At 36.9% G+C, this 21770-nt stretch overlaps 1 protein-coding gene across 1 annotated transcript in view; it reads left to right on the top strand.

The window, feature by feature from the left end:
* SUSD1 (sushi domain containing 1) overlaps positions 1–21527 on the top strand; it is a 327082-nt gene extending 305555 nt beyond the window's left edge. Inside the window, exon 18 of the mRNA XM_027839015.1 lies at positions 20896–21527. Coding sequence (XP_027694816.1) covers position 20896 — 1 coding nt within the window. The 3' untranslated portion in view covers positions 20897–21527. The remainder of the gene's footprint in view (positions 1–20895) is intronic.
* Positions 21528–21770: the final 243 nt, after the last annotated feature.

The raw sequence follows: 21770 nt of genomic DNA, 5'->3' as shown, positions 1-21770 counted from the left end.
GAAGAAAACCCTCTATCTATATACGATAAATTAGGGGTAGTTTTAGAGGGAAGGCACTAAGATTAAGGAGGACTGGGAAAGGTTTCATGCAGAAAATGTGACTTTAGCTGAGACTTGAAAGAAGTCGGGAGGCAGAGATGAAGAAGAGACTTCCAGGCATGAAAGATAGCCAGTAAAAACTTGGGAGATAAAGTATCATGTTCAAAAATTAGCAAGGAAATCAGTGTCATTGGATCTAAGAATATGTGGAGGGGAGTAAAGTGGAAGAAGACTGAAAATGTAGGGAAGGATCAGTTAATAAAGAGGATTTAAAGGTCTAAAACTTGCACTACCATTCTCCAGTTGATAAGTACCACTTCAGTTTCTAATTCTTTGTCCCGGCAAAAAAAAAGCTGCTAGAAATATTTTTGCACGTACAGATCCTTTCCTCTTTCCCTGATCTCTAGAGGAGTTATCACTACGTTAAAGGATATGCACAGAGTAATAACTTTTGGACATAGCTCCAAATTGTTTTCAGAATAACTTGGAGTAGTTCACAGCTTCACCAACATTAACAAGCATTTACATTTATTAAGCACCTTTAAGTTTATTAAGTTCAGTATACATCAGTGTAGTTGTTTTCCCACAGGCTCTCCAGCATGTCATCTTCCTTCCCCCCCCCAAACTTACCAATCTGATGAGTATGAGGTAGAATCTCAGAGTAATTTTAATTTTCATTTCTCAAATTACTGAGCTTATTTGCTTCTGTATGTTGTGCACCCAATGTGTTCTACTGATCAGCTTCTCTGTTTCTTAACCAGTACCAAATTGTTGTGGTGATAATTGCTTTGTAATACACTTTGATATCTGGCATGTCTAGGACCCTTTCCTTTCTGCTTTCTTTCATAATTTCCCTTGAGATTCTTGATAATATATTTCTCCAGATTAATTTTATTATCTTTTCTATCTCTATAAAATAATCATTGAGTAACTTTGTTAGGGCACTAAATAAGTAAATTAATTTAGGCATTTGTGTTATTTTTATCATATTGGCTCAGCCTCCCCATAAGCAATTAATATTTCTTCAATTGTAAACAATTTTTTGTAGTTATCTTCATATAGTTTTTGTGTCTTGGCAAATAGACTCCCAAACAATTTATTTTATATGTAGTTATTTTAAACAGAATCTCCATTTATATCTCTTCATGCTAGATAGTGTTGGTAATATACAGAAATGCTGTAATGATTAATATAGCTTTATTTTATATCCAGAAATTTTGCTGAAGTAGTTGTTTCAAATGTTTTTAGTTATCTCTCTAGTTTTCTCATCTGCAAAAAAACTCAAAAATTTTCTTTCCTCTTTTTTATGATTATTCCCTCAGTTTCTTTTTCTTATCACTGTTGCTAACATTTCTAGCAAGTATATTGAATAGTAATAATAATGATGGATATTCTTATTTTTCCCTTGATGTTTTTGGAATCAGCACAACAGACAGTGCTGGTTATTGTTTTTTGTTAAACACTTCTTACCATATTAAGGAAATATTCATTTATTTTTATGCTTTTTAGTGTGTTTTTAAAAAATAAATGGGTATTGTATTTTGTCAAAAGTTTTTTATGCGTCTATATAATCATGTTTTTTTGGTTGTTCTTATTGTTTATAATTTTCCTAATTAATATTGAACTAGCCCTATATTCCTGATATAAGTCAAACATGGCATAGTATGTAATATTTGTGATATGTTGTCCTAGTCTCCTTGATAATATTTTATTTAAAATATTTGCATAAACATTCATTAGAGATATGATTAGTCTGTCATTTTCTTTTTTTCTGCTTAGACTGTATCTGGTTTTAAATATAACGATAATATTTGTATCATAGAAAGATTTTGGTAGAATACCTTCTTTTCCTTTTTTTTTTAAACAGATTTTGTAGTATTAGAATTAATTGTTCTTTAAATGTTTGATAGAATTCATTCATAAATCAATATGGTCCCAGGGTTTGTTTGTTTTTTTCTCCTTTGGAAGCTCACTTACAGCTTATTAGGTTTCTTTTTTCTGCTATCTTACCCTACAGGAAAATAGGGGGGAAGGAGATAAAAGGGGGGGAGGATGATAGAGGGAAGGGCACATTTGGGGAGGGGATAATCAGAAGCAAACACTTCTGAGGAGGGACAGGGTCAAAAGAAAGAATAGAATAAATGGGTGGGTGGGATAGGATGAAGGGAAATATAGTTAATTTTCTAATGCAAGACCACTATGGAAGTGTTTTGCATGCCTACACAAGTATAACCTGTATTGAGTTGCTTGCCTTCTCAATGAGGGTGGGTGGGGAGGGAGGAAGGGAGAAAATTTGGAATTCAAAGTTTTAAAAACAAATGTTAAAAAATTGTTTTCACATGCAACTGGAAAATAAGATATACAGGCAGTGGGGTATAGAAAGCTATCCTGCCCTACAGAAAAATAGAAGAAGAAGGGGATAAGGGAAGAGGGGGGGAGATAGAAGGGAAGGCAGATTAGGGGAAAGGGTATTCAGAATGCACTCGGTCTTGTCGTTGGGAGAGGGACAAGATAGGGAGAAAATTTGGAACTCAAAATCTTGTAGAAGTGAATGTTGAAAACTAAAAATAAATAAATAAATGAATAATTTTTTTTAAGTTTCTTTTTTCTGAGATTAAGTCCTTTAATTTTTCTTCTTCTTCTTCTTCTTTTTTTTTGGTTGTTAACCTGGGCCTTTATATATTTTTGTTAATGTTTATCTGTTTTGTTTAGATTTTCAGTTTTATTAACATAGAATTAGGTGAAATAATTTCTAATAATTTCTTTTATTTGTTCATAGTTTGTCAGTAGACTGTTTATATTTTGATAATGGTCATTGGATTTTCTCTTTTCCTTTCTAAAAACATCAAATTAACTAATGGTTTATTTTATTAGTTTATTTATTTTCCAAAAATCAGCTCCTAGTTTTATTTATTAATTCAGTGAGGTTTTTTGCTTTCAATTTTTTTAATCTCTTCTTAGATTTTGGTGTTTAATTGCAGGATTTTAATTTATTGGTTTTCTCATTTTTTTTTTAGTTCCATGCCTAATTCATTGATCTGTCCCATTTTTGTCACTATCTTTAATGAAATTATCAACTGATTCTATGCTTTATTCTTTGATCCCCTTATTCTTTAACATTCAATTACTTAGTTTCCAGTTAATTTTTTATCGTTCCTTCAGTGTTTCTTTAATTCCTTATTAAATACAATTTTATTGCATTGTGTTCTATAAAAGATGTGTTTAATAATCCTTTTTTGTATTTGTTTATGAGGATCTTATATCTTAATATTGTCAGTTTTTCTAAAGGTGACACACAAAGCTGAGAAATAGGTATACTCTTTTCTACTGCCATTAAATAATCCCCAAAAGTCTAGTACATCTATCTTCTCTAAAATTCTATGCAGGTCCTCAACTTTTGTTTATCTTTTAGTTAAATTTATCTGACTCTGAATGGGGCAAATTGAGGCACTCAAATATTGTCGTTTTACTCAGTATTTATACCTGCAAATCATTTAACTTTTTCTTTAAGTATTTAGATTCTGTGTCATTTGGTTCACATAGGTTTAGTATTGATATTATTTCATTATCTATGATACTTTTTAACATAATGTAATTTTCCTATTTAACTTTTAAGTCCATGTTTCCTCTTGCTTTATCTGAAATCATGATTACCATCTCTGTATTTTTTACTTTAGCTGAAGCATAATAGATTTTTATCCAACCCCTTCTTTGACTCTTTGTGCATCCTCCTGTTCCAAGTATTTTAAAAAATATATTGTTGGAGTCTATCCTCTTCCATTTTATGGATGAGTTCATCCCGTTTGCATTTGCAGTCATGATTGTATACTTTCGTAATTCAGTTTGCTTATACTTTAGCTTCTCTTTGTTTCCTGCCCCCTCATTATAAAGAAAAAGGTAGTGAGGGAGAGAGAGAGTGTACTCAACAGCAGTTCTCTAGGTTTGAGGCATTTTGCTTCTGTTCCACTTCCCCTCTTCTTTTTCCCTTACCTGGAACACATTCATAGGTTTTAATCTTTTCTTTCTTTCTTTATAAACCGTTCTACACAGTCCATCTTTTAAGTTAGAATTTGTTTTCCCTAGATCTAAGGTACCTTCCCTCTTCTCCCCTCTGCTTTGTTATCTTCTTTCCTTCCTGTTTCTCTGTTGAGTCAGAATGAATTTTTGTACCCAGCTGTGTATAAGTATTCTTCCCTTCAGTTCAGATGAAAATGAAGTTCAAGTATACTACCCACTCCTTCCTCCTCATTTGTATAGTTTTCTACTTGTGCATCCTGATTATGAGAGAACATTTTTATCATCTTTCATTTCTCCCTCACCTATTAAGTATATTCATTTCCTCTTACCTTTACTTTGAAAATCACTCTCCGGCCCTCTGTCTTTAATTTAGTCTCCTGTTAAGACCCTTGATGAAGATAAGAGTCCTGAGGGGGAATGTGTATCATTTTCCCACCTCAAAATTTAATCCCTTTATGATTTGTGACTAAATTTTATCTTTTTTTGTTTTTCTCTCGACTCCTGCCTTTGAATTTCAGAGTTTCTACACAGCTCTGATCTTTTAATTAAGAATGTTTGGGGGCAGCTAGGTTGTGCAGTAGTTAGAGCACCAGCCCTGAGGTCAGGAGGACCTGAATTCAAATCCGACCTCAGACCAAACACTTGACACTTACTAGCTGTGTGACCCTGGGCAAGTCACTTAACCCCAGTTCCCCCCCCCCCCAAAAAAGAATTGTTTGGAAATTTTCTATTACATTAAAGGTCCATCCCTTCAGTTTTTCTGGATAAGCTACTGGTTGTAAGCCAAAATCTTTTGCCCTCATAAATATCATATTCCAAACTTTTCATTCCTTTATAATGGTAGCTGCTTTGTGTGACGATTTACTGTGACTTCTTAGTACTTGAATTCTTTCTGACTGCTTGCAGGTTTTTTTTTCTTCTTTTACTTGAAAGCTCTGTATTTTGGCTATAATGTCCCTTTTTCTTGACTCCTGTGTTTTTATTTCAAAATACTTTTAATTTCTTTATTGAATGTAAATCAATAAAGAAGGGGAGGATAGTCAACAGTGTCAAATGTGGCAGTAGAGAAAACAAGAGTGAGGATTTATCAAAGGCCATTTGACTGAGTGATTAAGACTATTGGCAACTTTGGAGAGAAATTCAGTTGAATAATGGGATAGCCAGATTGCAGGGGACAAAGAAGAGTGTGAATAATAGGTCTGTTAGAGTCCAACTCCCTCATTATACAGGTGAAGAAATTAAATCTTAAGAGAGAAGACCTAACTTGGTCCGAGATCACACAGATAGTAAGTAACTGAGGTGATATTCAAAGTCAGGTCCTTTAACTCCAAACCTAGCACTCCTCCTCCTCCTTCCATTATATTAACTATTTGTTTTTTGGAAGAAAAAAAATCCCAACAGAAAAACTATATGGCCCTGGAGAAGAAATCATTAGGTATTTATTTCTCTATTATTTTATTTCTCTCTACCTGGTGAGCTTTTGATAAAGACTTATGTTAAATTTTGAACTAAACACTTTGAGGGCCACCTTTGCTTTTAATACTAACTAATGCTAATACTGCCTTTAATATTAATACTTCCTTTGCCCATAGTAAAATTTTCTTTGAATTGCCTGGTGTTTGCTTATAGATGGAAGCATCATAAGAAGCAAACAAAAGGACCATATCTTTACTTATAGATGACTTATAGATAAAAAATAATGAATCTTGAAGTAGTTTCTTTAACTAACTATATGACATTTAATTTTTCCCATTTCATTATATTTTTAATACCCTTACTTTTTTTCTAAAAAAATTATTCATGCCTTTAGTTTTTTAAGTTGTAGCCATTTCCTGAAACATACCAATAAACTCTCCTAGTAATAAAGAAAAACCGTCAACCAAAACCAATCACCATAGTAACCACATACACTAGTATATGCAACATTTTGCACCTGCAATCACCTTCTTTTCTGTAAAGAGAGAAATGTGTTTTATCCTTTCCTCTCTTGTAATATGGGCTAGATACCTACCAGCATGTTATATATTACACCTATATTCAGATATATGTAAATATGTACATATTTTACATATATCTGCACTTATTTATGTATGTATTGGGTGAGGGAGCCCCTACATATAATATAGATATCTGTGAGAGGTGTGGGTAGTTAAGTAGTGCAGTGGATATCACTTCTGGCTTGGGGTCAGGAAGACCTGAATTCAAATTTGGCCTTAGACTGGGGAAGTCATTTAACCTATTTTGTCATCTATAAAATAGTGAAAATCTCAGGGTTGGGGTGAGGAACAAGTGAGATAATTATTGTAAAGTGCTTAGCACAGTGCCTGGCATGAAGTAAGTGCTATGTAAATGTTAGTTATTATGTTGCTGCTGCTGACTCCATCACCTATTGTAAGTTGGAAGAGTGTGCCTTCCCTCTGTAGGTTATTTGCTGTATATAGCTTGTTTGTACATAGTTGTTTGCACATTATCTCCCTCATTAGACTGTGAACTCCTTGAAAGAAGGGACTGTCTTTTTCCTTTCTTTTTATCTCCAGCACTTAGCACAGAGCCTGGCTCTTAATAAACATTTATTGACTGACTGAAACAAAGTATTCACCTGTAAAGGATCCAATAGAGAACCTACACAGTACACATGGAAATGCACATAGATTCTGGCTGGATCAAAAATATTCTTCTACCACATCGAAGGGTTAGATTGGATTTAAATTATTAATCTCTTTCTGCTTACACTCTCTCCTATAAATCCACTTTGATCTGGTTAAAGATTAACTCAAATTGACACCATAAGGTTTGTAATTCCAGGGGTAAGTAATCATTACTCTGACACCTTCCTGTGCCTCTCAATGAAGCTGGATCTATCTTCTGTTTTACCCATATTTATCCAAGTCAAGTAAACAAGCATTTATTAAATGCCTACCATGTACCAGGCACTTGTTAAGTGCTGGGGGTATAGAAGTCAGAACAAACAAACAGTGGTCCTATAACATTAAACATACAACACAGATTAACGTCTACTATTTCCTTTATATCAGAAGATGTAAGTGAAATCAAGGGAAAAAAAACAAGGCCAAGAGGAGAGAGAACAAGAGGTTTTTCCTGTCTTGTGCTCTCTTTAGGAAGAGTTGAGTTGAAACCCTAGAGGAGTAAGGCAATTAATGACAGCTGTTTTCTTTCCCAGACTTGGACTCACACAGGAAAAGGAAGTTGCATTTGAGGGGCAGTTGGGCTCTCTTATCAAACATGATCTGATCAGTGTAGTAAATATTCCAATCACCAACTTAGCAACGATGCCATCATCTCGTTACAGTCCCTCAGGAGGGGATAGTTTGAGAGTAAAATGCTCTGACTGAAAAGCACCAAACCATGTGTTTCTAAGATAGAGGGTAAATTCTGAACATTCACTTTCAACCCAGCTTCTCTCCTTCAAATGCCTTTCTCCCAGAAATCTCTACCAAGTAATTCCAGAAACCCTAGTTCTCCAATGTCTACATTTAGTAGATTCTGGATTAGCATCTCTTATTTTCATATCAATGAGCCCAAGATTACAGGTCTCATTGCCTTTTTTTTTGTGTGAGGCAATTGAGGTTAAGTGACTTGCCCAGAGTCACATAGCTAGTGAGTGTTATGTGTCTGAGCCCATATTTGAACTCAGGTCCTCCTGACTCCAAGGCCAGAGTTCTATCCACTGTGCCACCAAGCTGCCCCATTCTTATTGCCTTTTAATATAGTTTTCATTTATACTATTATAGTTTTTATGTATTGTCCTGGTTTTGCTTACTTCATTCTTGATCAGCAACTCTTCCTATGCTTTTCTGGTTTCCTTTTCTTTTTTGTTTCATGTCAATGTAATAGTTTTCCTTTACATTCATATAGCATCATTTCTTCCATTTTGTCTTCTATTTTTTCTGTTATAAAAATGAATATTTTGATATATGTGGGATCTTTCTTTCTGTCGTTGTCCTTTTTTGGCGTACATGTCTAGTATCAAAGGGTTGAAGGATCTTACTAGTTTAATTATCTCTAATAATTCCAAATTGCTTCCAGAATGGTTGGATCAATCATAAGTCCACCAACAGTATATTAGTGTTCCTGACTTCTCATAGCCTTTCCAATACCATCTTTGTTAATTGAGTGTTATCTGAGTGTTCAATAACTGATTTGTTTCATTGTGGTGGTAAAGGGAAAGAGAAATAATTGGTGTCTGGAATGTCTGGATAGTTTTTCTGGGGTTTCAATTCAGTAATATTCAATTCAGAACCATACATTAGGCTCTGTTAGAGTCAAAAGTTTCTGTGGCCAAGAGGGCCCAATATGCTCCCATGACCCCTGTAATTATATCACCTCTAGTGAGAGTTCAGTTGATCAGAGCACTTTTCGAATGAGTAGGTCATCCCCATGGGGACTAGTTAGCTTTGTTTTGTCCCATGGTTTGCCTTTGACCCTTTCCTTACCCACCTGAAAGATTCATGGTGTTGGTCTGACAGGAAACTATGTGAAATAAGGTAGGTGTTTTAGTGCAATCAAATCCTTAGATTAGGAAAATAACTCAGAGTTCATGTTTCCTGATGATGGTGTGTCAGTTGTGTGATGTCCATATACAAGGGAAATGTCCTTTTTACTTCCATTGGTTGTGATCCTGCAGCTATATACTGTAGATGAAATCACCATATTGTGTTGCATCCTTATAGTATGTTGTGGTAATTCACCTTCATAGTTTCTGCAGAACAGACAGGCAGATTTCCCTGATCCCAATTCAACCCAACAGACATTTACTGAAGAGCTATTATGAATAAAGCACTGTGCTACTTATTGTGTGAGATATAAAGACAGATAATACATGAAGAGGCTGTAAGATGAACAAAGACATGTAAATGTGACTGACAATAATCTTCTAGGGTGGCCCTACGCATATAATGAAGCAGCTCAGAGCTATGTTAACTGGATGTTATAGCTACCATCCTTTAGACCAGCACTTCTTAAACTATTTATTGTTCGAGGGGTCATGACCCACAGTTTAAGAAATGCTAAAAGAGTCTTGAGTGGAAAAAGTTTAAGAAACCCTGCTTTAAACCTTAAAGAGTCCTGACTAGGCAGGGCAAGTTTCTTTGCCCACTTCAGAGCTCTTGGTATCTATCTCTGGAGGGAGAGTCACATCTTCTGGATGGATTGGGGCCTTTTTGGTGAGATCTTGCCCTCAAGCACCATAATAGGTCAGGCTCAAAGTGGTCTATTAAAAGATATTCCTGTATTTTAATACACCAAAATTTTAATCTTCTGTGATCCAGGTTCCCTCTTTGGCTAAGATGCAGGACCCCTGGCATTGAAAACCATGTGTTTTTAAGAATACATGACACTCACAACAGTCAGCTTCATGAACCTATTTTTGAACATGAAGGACAGTACACTAATATGTTGATTTCCTTTGGGTCCAGAACTATGACTTAATTGGTATAGGGAACTTTCTGGTGTGGAAACTCCCTCTACCAGTGCAGATTGGTACCTAGTCATCAACATGTAGTTTTAGAGAGTTGTTTCAGGCACTGAGATATTAAATGACTTCATCAGTGTCACACAGTATGTGTAAGAGATGGAACTTGAAACTAGGTCTTCCTGACTTTGAGGCAAACTGCCTATCCACTATGCAACACTGACTCTCAGTAATATGTTGATATTTTTATGAATCTATCAATGAAAATGTGCCTATTTCATTTTTAAGTGACATTTCTTGTATAACTTTCAATTAGATGCATTCCTACACATGAGATATTTAAAGAAATCATCTCAGCAAATAATGTTTGAAGGGTAGTTTTCCACCACATTATAACCCTACCAGGCACAGCACAGGTCAAATCATGGTCCTAGAAACACAAAAAAATTAAAATACAGTAAATGCTTGTAAGTAAAGATGCAAATTTTCTCCCTAGAAATTAGTCTTATAATTCAATTCTGCTATTATTTGAGCCGGACTCAGAGATAAGAGAGTTCAGTTTTGTCTCCTTTTGTTAGTGTTGGGATATGTACGACCTCTTTGAATTGTTTTGATTTAATTTTGTACCCCTGAGAAACAAGCAGTATAAAACCCTCTTCTCCTGGAGATTTTGAAAGCCCCCTATGGAAGGACATATGTAAACTAGACACAAACAATAATATAGTTGTGTTTTCAGAGATCTTGAATGTCTTCTCTGTGGTTTTTAAAATGTACAAAAAAAGCTAGTCTAACCTTGAGTTCCATTGTTATGACATCCTGTATGTCAGAATTCAACAGAGGAATCTTGCCAACCTTGCAGAAGGCTTAATGGAGAAAATTAAGCATGCCACTGAACCTTTAGTTTAGTCTTATTTAATGAATTGCACAGCCATCAGGGCAGTCTGGATGCTCATTTGAAAAGACATTTACATTGTGTTGAGGCAAAAATTAATTTTGGAAGAGAATGGGCTGCATTGTGAAGTTGTGTTCAATAGATGCATTTAAATAAAGGTGAAATGACCACCTGGCAAGGATATTGTGAAGGAAATTTTGGAATTCAGGGGGCAAAGTTTGACTAGATGACCTGATGGTCAGAGCTGAAGGGAACCTTAGAGATTCTTTAGTCCCACCCCAGTTTACAGATGAAGTGACTGAGATCCAAAGCAGCCAAGTTACTTTCTCAAGGCCCCGATCCTTGCCAGTGACTGCATTCTTGGTCTGTGGATTCCTAATCTAGTGATCTGACTGTTCCAAAAATCTATTTTAAAACAATTTTAACAATGCTCTCCGCAAAGTTATCATTCAGTCTCACACCTCTGATTGTGTAAGGTATAGATTCACTATACATAAGTGCACTCACTCACAGAGACCAAGATTCACCTGCCAAGCAAGGTGCTGCATAACTTTAATGGGAAAAAAAGTGAGACATGAATATTCAAAAACAGGAATTTGCCTCTAAACAAGGTAAGGCATTTTACTCTCACCAAGTAAGTGGGACAGGGGAAATCACCCTGTTTTTGTCTTCTGATGGAAAGTTGAACATTTCACCTTTAGCATGATAAAATGAAGCTTGTGGGACTACTGAATCATGTTCTGAGTAAAAAAACAGTTCAAGGGATTCCAAAGATAAGAAATTCAGTTTCTCTGGCTCACTTTTCCAATTCTGTTTCAAACCACATTATGCCAAAAGGCTTACAAATTCATGGATCATAAGGTACAAAATAATATCACACTCACGGTAGATTATAACATAGAGAAGTTAACTGCCTTCCTCAAAAAGATCAGAAATCCAAAACAAGAATTTCACATAATCTTCACTAAGAGGATTGGGGGAGGGGAAGAAGGGAGAGGATGGAGAGAAAAGGAAAAGACCAAACCAGCTAAGGACAGAAAGGCTGTCAGTCCTTTCAATGAAAAGTACTGAATTGTCAAACGTTCTAATAAACATACATAATAAAACAGTGAAAATAAGTGAAAGTAAATATGTGTGAGATGAGGTTCTTTCTTAGAAATCTGTCTTGTCTAGCAGCCTAAGGGCTGATTCAACCCAAGAAAATGTCCACCACTTAGTTTACTTTTTCTCCTTCTACTTCTTCCTGCAAGCTTCCAGGGAACTATCTCATTAGCTACCATGCCACACCTAAAGTCTTTACCATCTCCAGTGACCTATGATTCTGTGATTAGTTTGATCTTTTTACCACTAGCTAGTTTGGACATCTGGAATCCCAAATAGTAGGCTGAAGAATTCCACTGGTGATGCAACTGAGCAGTAATTAAAGCCATCTGCTAATGCCCTGGGGAAATGCTTCTACAATGTGCTTTCCCAGCAGGCCCCATTTCATGGGGGCGTATTCACTGATTCTTTTATAATCCCGAGACTAGCTGCCTTAATTCAGTTGATGCCCCCCCCCCCTTTTCTTTCTCACTGGTCCCAGTCCCAAGGCGGAACTGGTGGGGGCCCCCCCTGCTCAGGGGAAAGAAGTACAAAGTTAAAAACAAATTACAAACTACTTCAGGAAAGAAGGCTTTCTGTTATACCCCAATGTGAATATTCATATCAGTGCCTGATACACTGGCCCTCAAGACCATTCTTATTTCTACCAGAGGTGATGACTTCTTTTGAAAGGGGAGTAGACAGGTGAACTCAATTGGCAATACTGCTAACCTCAACCTCAGTGTCAAATAAAAGTCAAGATCATTTTTTCAGGGTAAATTTTCTTGGAAGCAACTTATATTTTTATTTGACCTTATACAAAGTGATCTATGGTGCCTGGGCTAGTAGTGGAGGTTAATATGTTTAATGTTTAATAATTTGATAAAGAAAGGATTTTTTTCATCTTCAAAAAAAATTAGCCATGCTTATTCATCCATTCCTTCAACAGGCATTGATTAAGAGCAAGGCATTATGCCAGATGTTGAGGATGAAGTCAAAAATAAACAGACCTTGCTCTCAAAGAACTTATATTCTACAGTGGGCAGCAGTATGGACACAGACAAGTCAGTGTAAAACTTATCCAAAGTAAGTACAAAAAAAGTAATAGAGGTAGGGCTGGGAAAGTTAGATCTAACAACTGCAAGATCACAAAGGCTTTCAAAGTGGCACTTGAGCCGAGCCTTGAAGGAAACTAAGGGTTCTAAGAGGCCAATGGGAGAAATGAGTACATTTCAGGCACATGGGATGACAGCATAAGCAAGTGCATGGAAGTATGATGAGGGCATGCATCAGGGTAGTGGCAGAGAGAGTGAAGAAAAGAGGATGTGTGTGTGTGTGTGTAAGATTTGTAAAGGTAAAATAATAAGACTTAGCAACATATTGGCTTTAGGGGATGTGTTCAAGAAGTTGGGATGACACTGAGGTTGTTAGCCTGGGTGACTGGGAGAATGGCAGTGCCATCAACCATAAAGAGAAAAAAAAGATGGGGAGTTATTGAGGAAAGATGAGTTCTGTTTGGACTTGTTGAGTTCTAGATGTCCAAGAGGCAGTTGGCAATGTCAGACTGGAACTTAGGAGAGAAGTTTGTTGTTCAGTTGTTTTTCAATTGTGTCCAACTCTTTATGATTCCATTTGAGGTTTTCCTGGCAAAGATACTGGAGTGGTTTGCCATTTCCTTCTCCAGCTCATTTTACAGATGAGGAAACTGAGACAAACAGGGTGAAGTGACTTGCTCAGGGTCACACAGCTAGCAAGTGTCTGAAGCCAGATTAGAATGCTGTGCCACCTACCTGTCCTGGAGAGAAGTTAGGGCTGGATAAATAAATCTGAGAATCATCTGCATAGAAATGACATTGAACCCATAGGAGCTGATGATCACTAAACCTTAGGGAACTTGCCAAATTCCTTTCATGACCTCAGATTTCTCCTGAGGGGAAAAAAAAATCCCTCTTTTTGCTAACATTTTATTAGTGTCATACAATTAATTGTGAGATATAGAACATTACAATTTCTGAAGAATTAAAAATTAGCATGATAGAGATCTCTGCCGAACCATTATTTTTTTTTGCAAATGTTCATGGATTGCCCACAAAGAGTGATGGAGAGGCGCATGAGTATGATCAGCTTGTACCATGTAACTCATGAGGAAATGCAGAGATGTATCATCAAGGAAATGAATGATCAAATCAGAAGAGAAGGTGGTCATGTGTTAAGGGCAGTGAGGGTGACAAGTGGGTAGCTCAGATGGACAGCACTGGTATCCACATGGTTGTGGAAGGAAGTGAAGAAGGCCTCTTGCAGGGACGGTGGACTTCCTGTGTCAAACATAAGAGAGTATATTCACAAAAGTTTCCCAGGCATGGAAGGCTGTGACTTGTATCATTAGAGGAAATATCCAAATTGTGGAGATCACAGAGGAGTTAGGATATTTGAGTTAAATGGGGATTGTAATACCTATCTTACAGGGTTGCTGTGATGATCAAATAAGAAAATGTACATATGACTATTTGGAAATGTTGGAACTCTCATTATAAATATCCACTTAAAAAATACAGGTATTGTAGGGTAGGGAATGGAAAGTGGGCATTGTAACGAGCAAGACCTAGATTACCTATCACCGCCACAACCAACTCTCTAAGACTCCAAGTTGCAGAGAATATGTTGACCTGCATTAGTAGAAAGACTTTCCTCTTCAGGGAGTTTTCCATAAAAAAGGAAATCACAGGTCCAGTGTCTGTCCTCATATTTTTATTTAACCCCTTTGAGCCTTAGTTTTTCCATCTGTAAAGTGGGGTTCATAATACTTACATTTACCTATTAAATAGGGTAAGTTTTTTTTTTGCAAGGATCAAATTAGATAATGAATGGAAAACGTTTCATAAAACACTATTTGTGTTAGCTCTTTAGATTATTATTATTATACCAATTTTGTTTAAAGGATAGAAGTTGCAAAAGTGTAGGTAGAGTATGCTTCATTGAAGTTCTTAACAGGAAAAAAAATGTTTTATAAGATAAATGACTTAAGGACATCTGAATAAGCCTTTGGTGGGACATAGCAACTCTTTTCTGCTCTTAAAAAAGGAATGCTTTTGTTATTTTCAGGTGCAGTGAAGATATCATATTAACATACTAGCCATCATTCAGAAGTACCTTGTTAATATTGGCTTTTTCCTATTCCTTACAAAACATGTGTCCTTGAGGTAGTTGAAACATCTAGAGATGAAATGTTCTTATTAGTAGGAACTGGTTTTCCCATCTAGGGATGGAAGATTGTGTATCAAGGCAGCAGAATTCTTTCCGTACAAAATTCTTCAGCCTTACGGTGCGGTACTTTAATGTTTGCAAAATGCTTTAAATAGGCTATTGAGGTTAAGTATTATTACCACTGTTATACTGCTGAGGAAACCTAGCCTCTGAGGGCTAGAGAGGCCTGCCACTGGTCATAGTAAGTATCAGACCCAAAATTCAAACTCAGGTCCCTCCTGATTTCAAGCCCAGAGCTAGAAACATAGAATCAGAGGAGGAAGGGACATTAGAGGTCCTCTGTTCTCACCTTCCCACCTAATATAAGAATTCTATACAATATCCCTGACCTGGGACAGTGCCTCCTCAATGAGCAACTTTGTTTCATTCCTTTAAATAATTAGTTTTTTTACCCTGCTTTGAGACACCCTCTGGGCTGTTTATAAAGTCTATTTATTTTTGGCAGTTATACTCTGGGTTTTTGGTTAAGTGTCTGCTAAGATCTAAAAGGATCAACTGCTCTAATATTAGAGCCAGCTGGCTCATGCTTTGAAGACAAGTTTCTTTCAGAGGTGACGAGAGTCTGTCTCTTTCCTTCATCAGTCCAAATAAGGGAAAGGAGATGGCAGCCAAAACTGGAGATGAGGGGAATAAGGTGATGGGTTTGGATGACATTCATCAAACAGGCTGGGAAAATTCCCACGATGCCTGGCAATTTACTGGGCTGCTTTCTTTGAACCACTTTCTTTCTGTACTCTTCTAAAATAAAATTACCCTCTTCCTCCTGAAGCAATCTAATGAATCTTTTGTAGGGTACACCAGTAGTGTCAAACTAAAATAGAAATGGGGCCACTAACCCATACATAAGGATCCCCATGGCCTGTATATTGACCTAGAAAACTACATATTAACATTATGTTTTGTTATATTTTTATTTATTTTGTTAAATAACTCCCAATTACATTTTAATCTGGTTCAGGTCACACTGAGGTAGATTTTCTAAAATGTTTAAATTAGTTAGGATATCAAATATTTAATGTCTGATTTCTACATGTTCATCATCGGAAGCCAGTTATTGCCATCTGTCCCTCTAACACATTAGCACTTAATCAGAACGCCTATCAGGAAGCTTTGGACATAAGTTGTTGAGTCATTTTTTTTCAGTCATGTCCAACCCTTCGTGACCCCATTTGGGGTTTTCTTGGTGAAGATAAAGGAGTGGTTTGCCATTTCCTTCTTCAGCTCATTTTACAGATGAGGAAACTAAGATAAACAGGGTGAAGTGACTTGCCCAGAATTACACAGTTAGTGTCTAAGGCCAGATTTGAACTCAGGAAGATGAGTCTTCCTGACTTCAGACCCAACACTCTACTGTGCCAACTATTTGCCTGTATATGGCATGTAGTAAGTACTTAATGTTGGTTAAGTACTAAACTTGGAGTCAGGAAGACCTGAGTTTGAATTCTGCCTTAAAAGCTTGCTATCTTTATGAAACCTATGATTCTTTAGTGGCCAGTACAATCGTATCTCAAGGGAGTTGCAGTGCAGGAGTAACAGTATGCTTCCTGAGAGTACCTTTCAAAGTTTTGCAATACTTCTCCTCAATCCAGGACATCCCATTCCTGAACCATAGGAATTCTCTTATACGCAGGCATCACCTTAGTTCCTGGAACAGCTTTGTCCTGTCTACTGTCCAGATATGGGCAGGTAGGTGGTCCAGTGGATAGAGTGCTTGGCCTGAAGTCAGGAAGACGAGTCTTCCTGAGTTCAAATATGGCCTCAGATACTTAATAGCTGTGTGATCCTGGGTAAATCATGACTTTGTCTCAGTTTCTTCATCTGTAAAATGAGTTGGAGAAGGAAATGGCAAACTACTCCAGTATCTTTGCCAAGAAAATCCCAAATGGAATCATACTATTTTTCGCTTTCGGTATTTTTTGTGTGTTTTTCCCATTGTTGGGTCTGTCTTCTTTCACAGCATGACTAATATGGTAATATGCTTTGTATGATTGAACAAGTATGCCTGTATCAAATTGCTTATTGTCTTGGGTGGAGGTGAGGGAGGGAGAGAGAAAATTTGGAACTCAAAAAAAAATTTAAATGAATGTTAAAAATTGTCTTTACATGTAACTGAGGGAGAATAAGATATTATTTTAAAACAGCGTTTACCAGAATACCACTACTAGCTATCATCTTCATTGTTGGCATCTTCATCATCATCATCATCATCATCATCATCATCATTATTCTAGATCTAGCTTAATGATCCTATGACTTGAAACTGCACGTCTCTTCAGGAAAAGCAAGTATGAAGGATGGCCAGGACATCCACTTAATAGTGTTATAAACAGGGGGCGGCTAGGTGGTGCAGTGGATAGAGCACTGACCCTGAAGTCAGGATAGACCTGAGTTCAAATCCCGACTCAGACCAAACACTTGACACTTACTAGCAATCTGACCCTGGGCAAGTCACTTAACCCCAATTGCCTAATATTTAAAAAAAAAAAGAAATTAAAAAAATAGTATTATAAGCACCTTCCCAATTAGAGAAAAAGAGAAAGGCAGACTGAGTCAGACTTGGAGTGTACACAGCAAATCTTAGGCAGAATGTTTTGTGGAAAAGATGTCACTTTTGAGCCAGAGCTTTGCCCTTTATTACCTGCAAAAGCATTTAACCTTTCTGAGCCTCGGTTTCCTCATTTGGAAGGGATTAGACTACATGGACTCTTGTCCAGGGTGTGCTGGAGCCAGGTCTAACTGGTTTGCAACCACCAATTGTTAAATTACCAGCGTGAGCATTTACACCTTGGCAATGAGCAAACTCACCAAATCAGGGCTTGATTTATTGATTGTCTAGACTTAAGAAAGTAATAGAGAAAATGTTAATAATACAGATTAATGCTTTTTTGTGAGCCTATCTTTAAACCACTAAGTGACAGGAGTCAGGAAGACCTGAGTTCAAATTTGACCTTAGACATTTACTAGCTGTGTTATCCTGAGCAATCATTTAACCTCTATTTGCCTCAGTTTCTCCATCTATACAATGGGCATAATAATAGCACCCACCTCCCAAGCTTATTGTAAGGATCAAATGGTAAAGCTCTAAGCTTAATACCTGGCACATAGTAAGTGCTATATAAATGTCAGCTATTATTATTATTGCTATTGTTGTTATTCTAGGTCTAGATTAACAATTCTATGACTTGAAACCACAAGTCTCTTTGAAGGAAGCAGGTATGAAAAATGTCCAGGATATTAAATACAACAAACACTTTCCCAGTTAGAGATGCCAAAAAGGAACAGCAAGACTAGGCCACAGAACGTCTTTGTAAATCTTTTACTAAACAAAACCGAAGACCATTTCCTTATGCAATAAAGGAGTTTCTTGTCCTAACTCTGTCTACTTCCTTCCTTCCTCTCATAATTACATTATTCTAAAGCACATTTCTTGAGCTAAATCCCAGGTCTGCTTTTGTTTCAAACTAATGGTAATATCACAATAATTCAAAACAATTTGAAACATTTCTATTTGAAGGTCTACAGTCTTCCACAAAGAGATTCTTCCAGAATGTTATAGATAGCTTTCTCTCTATAGAATTTGACATGAGAAATCAATTTTTCAAACCTCAGTCCTAAATAATTAATGTAATAGGGAAATAATATTGCAGGATCATAGATTTAGAATTGAAAGGGAGTTTACAGGCCATAGTCTAAACTCGTTCGTTTTACATATGAGGAAACTGAGTTCCAGGAAAATTAAGTGACTTTCCCAAGATCACACATTGAGAAGTGGTAGTGATAATAATAATAATAGCTAAAATTTATGTAGTGTTTTGAAATTTGCAAAGCACTTTAAAATATTATTTCTTTTGATCCTCACAACAACTTTGTAAAGTAGGTGCTATTATTAGTCATATTTTACGATTGAGGAAACTGAGGCAAACAGAGCTTCAGCGATTTACTCGGGGTCATGCAGCTTAGTGGCAGAGGTAGGATCTTAATTCAGGTCTTCCTGATTCCAAATCCAGCACTCAATCCACTTCACCACCTATTTGATAAATCTCAGAGGTGGATTTGAATGCAGGTCCTCAAACTCCATTGGAACTAGGACTCCTTTTACTCTATCATGTTGCTTCCCTTGCTATTTGTTATAACCAGAAGTATTACATTCGCAGGCTAGAATCCATTTATTCGATTGTAACCTCCATTAGGACAGGAACCATGTTTTACCTATCTTGGGCGTCTTGATGCCTGCTATAGTGCTCTGCACATAGTGAGTATTTAATAAATCCCTGTTAAAGTGTCTGTTGATTACATTGTGAGCACCTTGGGGGCAGGAACTGTTTCTTTTTTCCTTTCTTTGTATCCCTAGGACTTAGCATAGGGCTTGGCACACAGTAGGTGCTTAAGAAATATTTGTTGACTTGAATCATGTCATGATAGTGATGATACTGAGGTCCAGCTGTCTAAGGTATTGCAAATACCTTATTCAGTTGATTCAGTCATGCCCTGTGCTAAGAATATAAATACAAAAAGGAAAGCCAGTTGCTGCCTGTACGAGTTTACATTCTAAAGGGAGAGAACAACATACAAAAGGAAGCAAAAAGGGGGAGGGAAGGGAAAATACCTGGTGCAGGAGTGTAATGGAAAAGGTCAGAGGAGTGCAGCTGGGTGAGAGGAAAATGGTATGATGGGAAGAATGCTGAATTTGGAGTCAGAGAACTTGAAATTAAATCCCAGCTTTTACTACTTACAACCTATGTCACCTCACCTCTCTGGGTCTCAGTTTCCTCCTCTTTAAAATGAGTGAATTGAATAGATGACTCTCTCAGGCTTCTTTCATATCTAATTTTATGATCTCATGAACAGTTAATGACTACTTTTTGAGTCCAATCATTCAGTCAGTTCTGAACCTGTCTATCCTATTGTCTAGCCCTCCTCTCTGCAACTTAGCCACAAGCAATGTGACTTTGTTAAATGTTTTGCTGAAATCTAGGTAAAAGGTTTCTACAGCATCTTCCTGATCTACAAGTCTTTCCTTGTTAAAAAAAGGGAAATGAGGTTAGTCTGACATGACCTCTTCTTGTTGGTTCTTTGCTACTACCTTTTCCAGTTACTCAGTCTTCAATTTTCCAGTTACTCAGTCTTCAATTTTCAGTCCAACACTCTGATAGAAGGGATGACCTCGATTAGATTGATTGTATCTGCAATTAGACTGTCCTTATATAACTATCATGTAACCACCATCAAACTGGCCCCTGATTCTGCCTCCAATCTTTTTGTCCCAAGTCAAAGAGTTCCTAGTTATAGCTCTTTTCATTTTCTTCTAGGCAGTTCAAAATTAATGAAAATTCACCATATTATTGCCTTTCACCCTTCCATCTGTCAATTTTTCATTTATCATTATTTGACTCTCTATTTGCTCATAAAGTACTCAAACTACCCTTTCTCTCCCCAATTTCTTTTCTTTCTTTTTTTTTTTTTGGTGTTCAAATCACTTCACAGCTTTTTTTTGTAGAAAGTATTTTATTTTTTCAAATTACATATATACTTTTCAGCATTCATTTATATAAGATTTTGAGTTCCAAATTTTTCTCTCTCTCCCTCTCCTTGCCCCTTCCCCAGTTTCTTGATAGCAGAGATGTCCCTGACTGATAGCTGATGTCCAAGAAATCAGTACTTCTAGGTGAATTGTTAGTAAATTTCAAGTGATCCTACACCTGCCCCTTATTCTTCTGGGTTACATTCTTCTACCATCCTGTCTACACAGACCAGGATCTCTTCTCTTTTTTTCAGATCTTTTTTTTCTTCACTTTGAAGCACTTCTACTTTTTCAAGGAACACTTCATTCTTAAACCTCAAAGCATCCACAGATAAGTATGGTTTCCTCCCAGGGTCCCATAAAATGGGAATGCTTGCTTGTTTTTACTGGCATGACTATTTGAGATTTCAGAAAAGAAAAGGAAAATGAGCCGAGACCTTTAGGTTTATGGATGACATAAATTGTCCATTTTGTCTGCAAAAGGCTGAGGTCTCATTTGGACACAGTGAGCTATGTTTCAGGGGTTCAGAATATCCATATGCCCTTTCATTTAAGTCCTGGGAGTCAAAGAAGTGTAGCTTTGACAAGAGCTAGACAGCGCAATGAGTATGGCCATCTAGGTTAATATGCTTTTCTCTTTTTCTTTCCCAGAAAGTCAACCAGTTTTGGGGTTGGGAATCTCTTCTGAAGATCACACAGAACCTACCTCAAGTTCATCCTGAAAGAAGCAGGCTGAAAATGACAAGGAGGACCTAATCAAAATGAATCTGTACCATTCAACGGTGGTGATCAAGGAAGGAAATCCTTGGGCACAAATCTATGAAAGAGTAATACTCTCTAGACAACTTTAGATGGAGATAGATGGTCATCAGCTTGTCCAGGGAGAGCAATAGCATGTATCTGGGAAACAGATGTTAAAAGACAAACTTGGTGTAGTTTACTGCGTATGTAATGCTGTTCTGGTTGCTAGCAATTTGGGAGGGGAGGGACAACTCTACAGAAAGAGTTCATCCTCTATTCAGCTATCAAATCCATCTTCCTAAAGGGAAGGTTTGATCACATCAGCACTTCTATTCAATAAACTTCCAGTGACTCCCTATTACCTCCAGGATTTAAAAAAAAAATGCCACTTTTCCAGTTGTCTCACACCTTGCACCTCTCCATGTTCTCTTCCATCTCAGGACATTGACCAGCTTGCTGTTCATGCAAGACATTCCACCTTCTGTAAGAAGCCTTTCTTGATTCCCTTAATGCTAGTGCCTTCTCTCTGAGCTGATGTCCAATTCGTCCTCTATCTATCTATCATCTATCTATCTATCTATCTATATCTTTTCTTTTCTTTTTTTGGCTAGGCAATGAGGTTAAGTGACTTGCCCAGGATCACACAGCTTCACACAGTGTCAAGTGTCTGAGGCCAGATTTGAACTCAGGTCCTCCTGACTCCAAGGCCAGTGCTCTCTCTACTGCACCACCTAGCTGCTCCCATCCTATATATATCTTGATTGTACACAGTTGCTTGCAGGTTG

Source organism: Vombatus ursinus, unplaced genomic scaffold (genome assembly GCF_900497805.2).
Source record: "Vombatus ursinus unplaced genomic scaffold, bare-nosed wombat genome assembly UNPS02014832.1, whole genome shotgun sequence".
Taxonomy (NCBI): domain Eukaryota; kingdom Metazoa; phylum Chordata; class Mammalia; order Diprotodontia; family Vombatidae; genus Vombatus; species Vombatus ursinus.
This window is presented reverse-complemented; position numbering and strand designations above follow the sequence as displayed.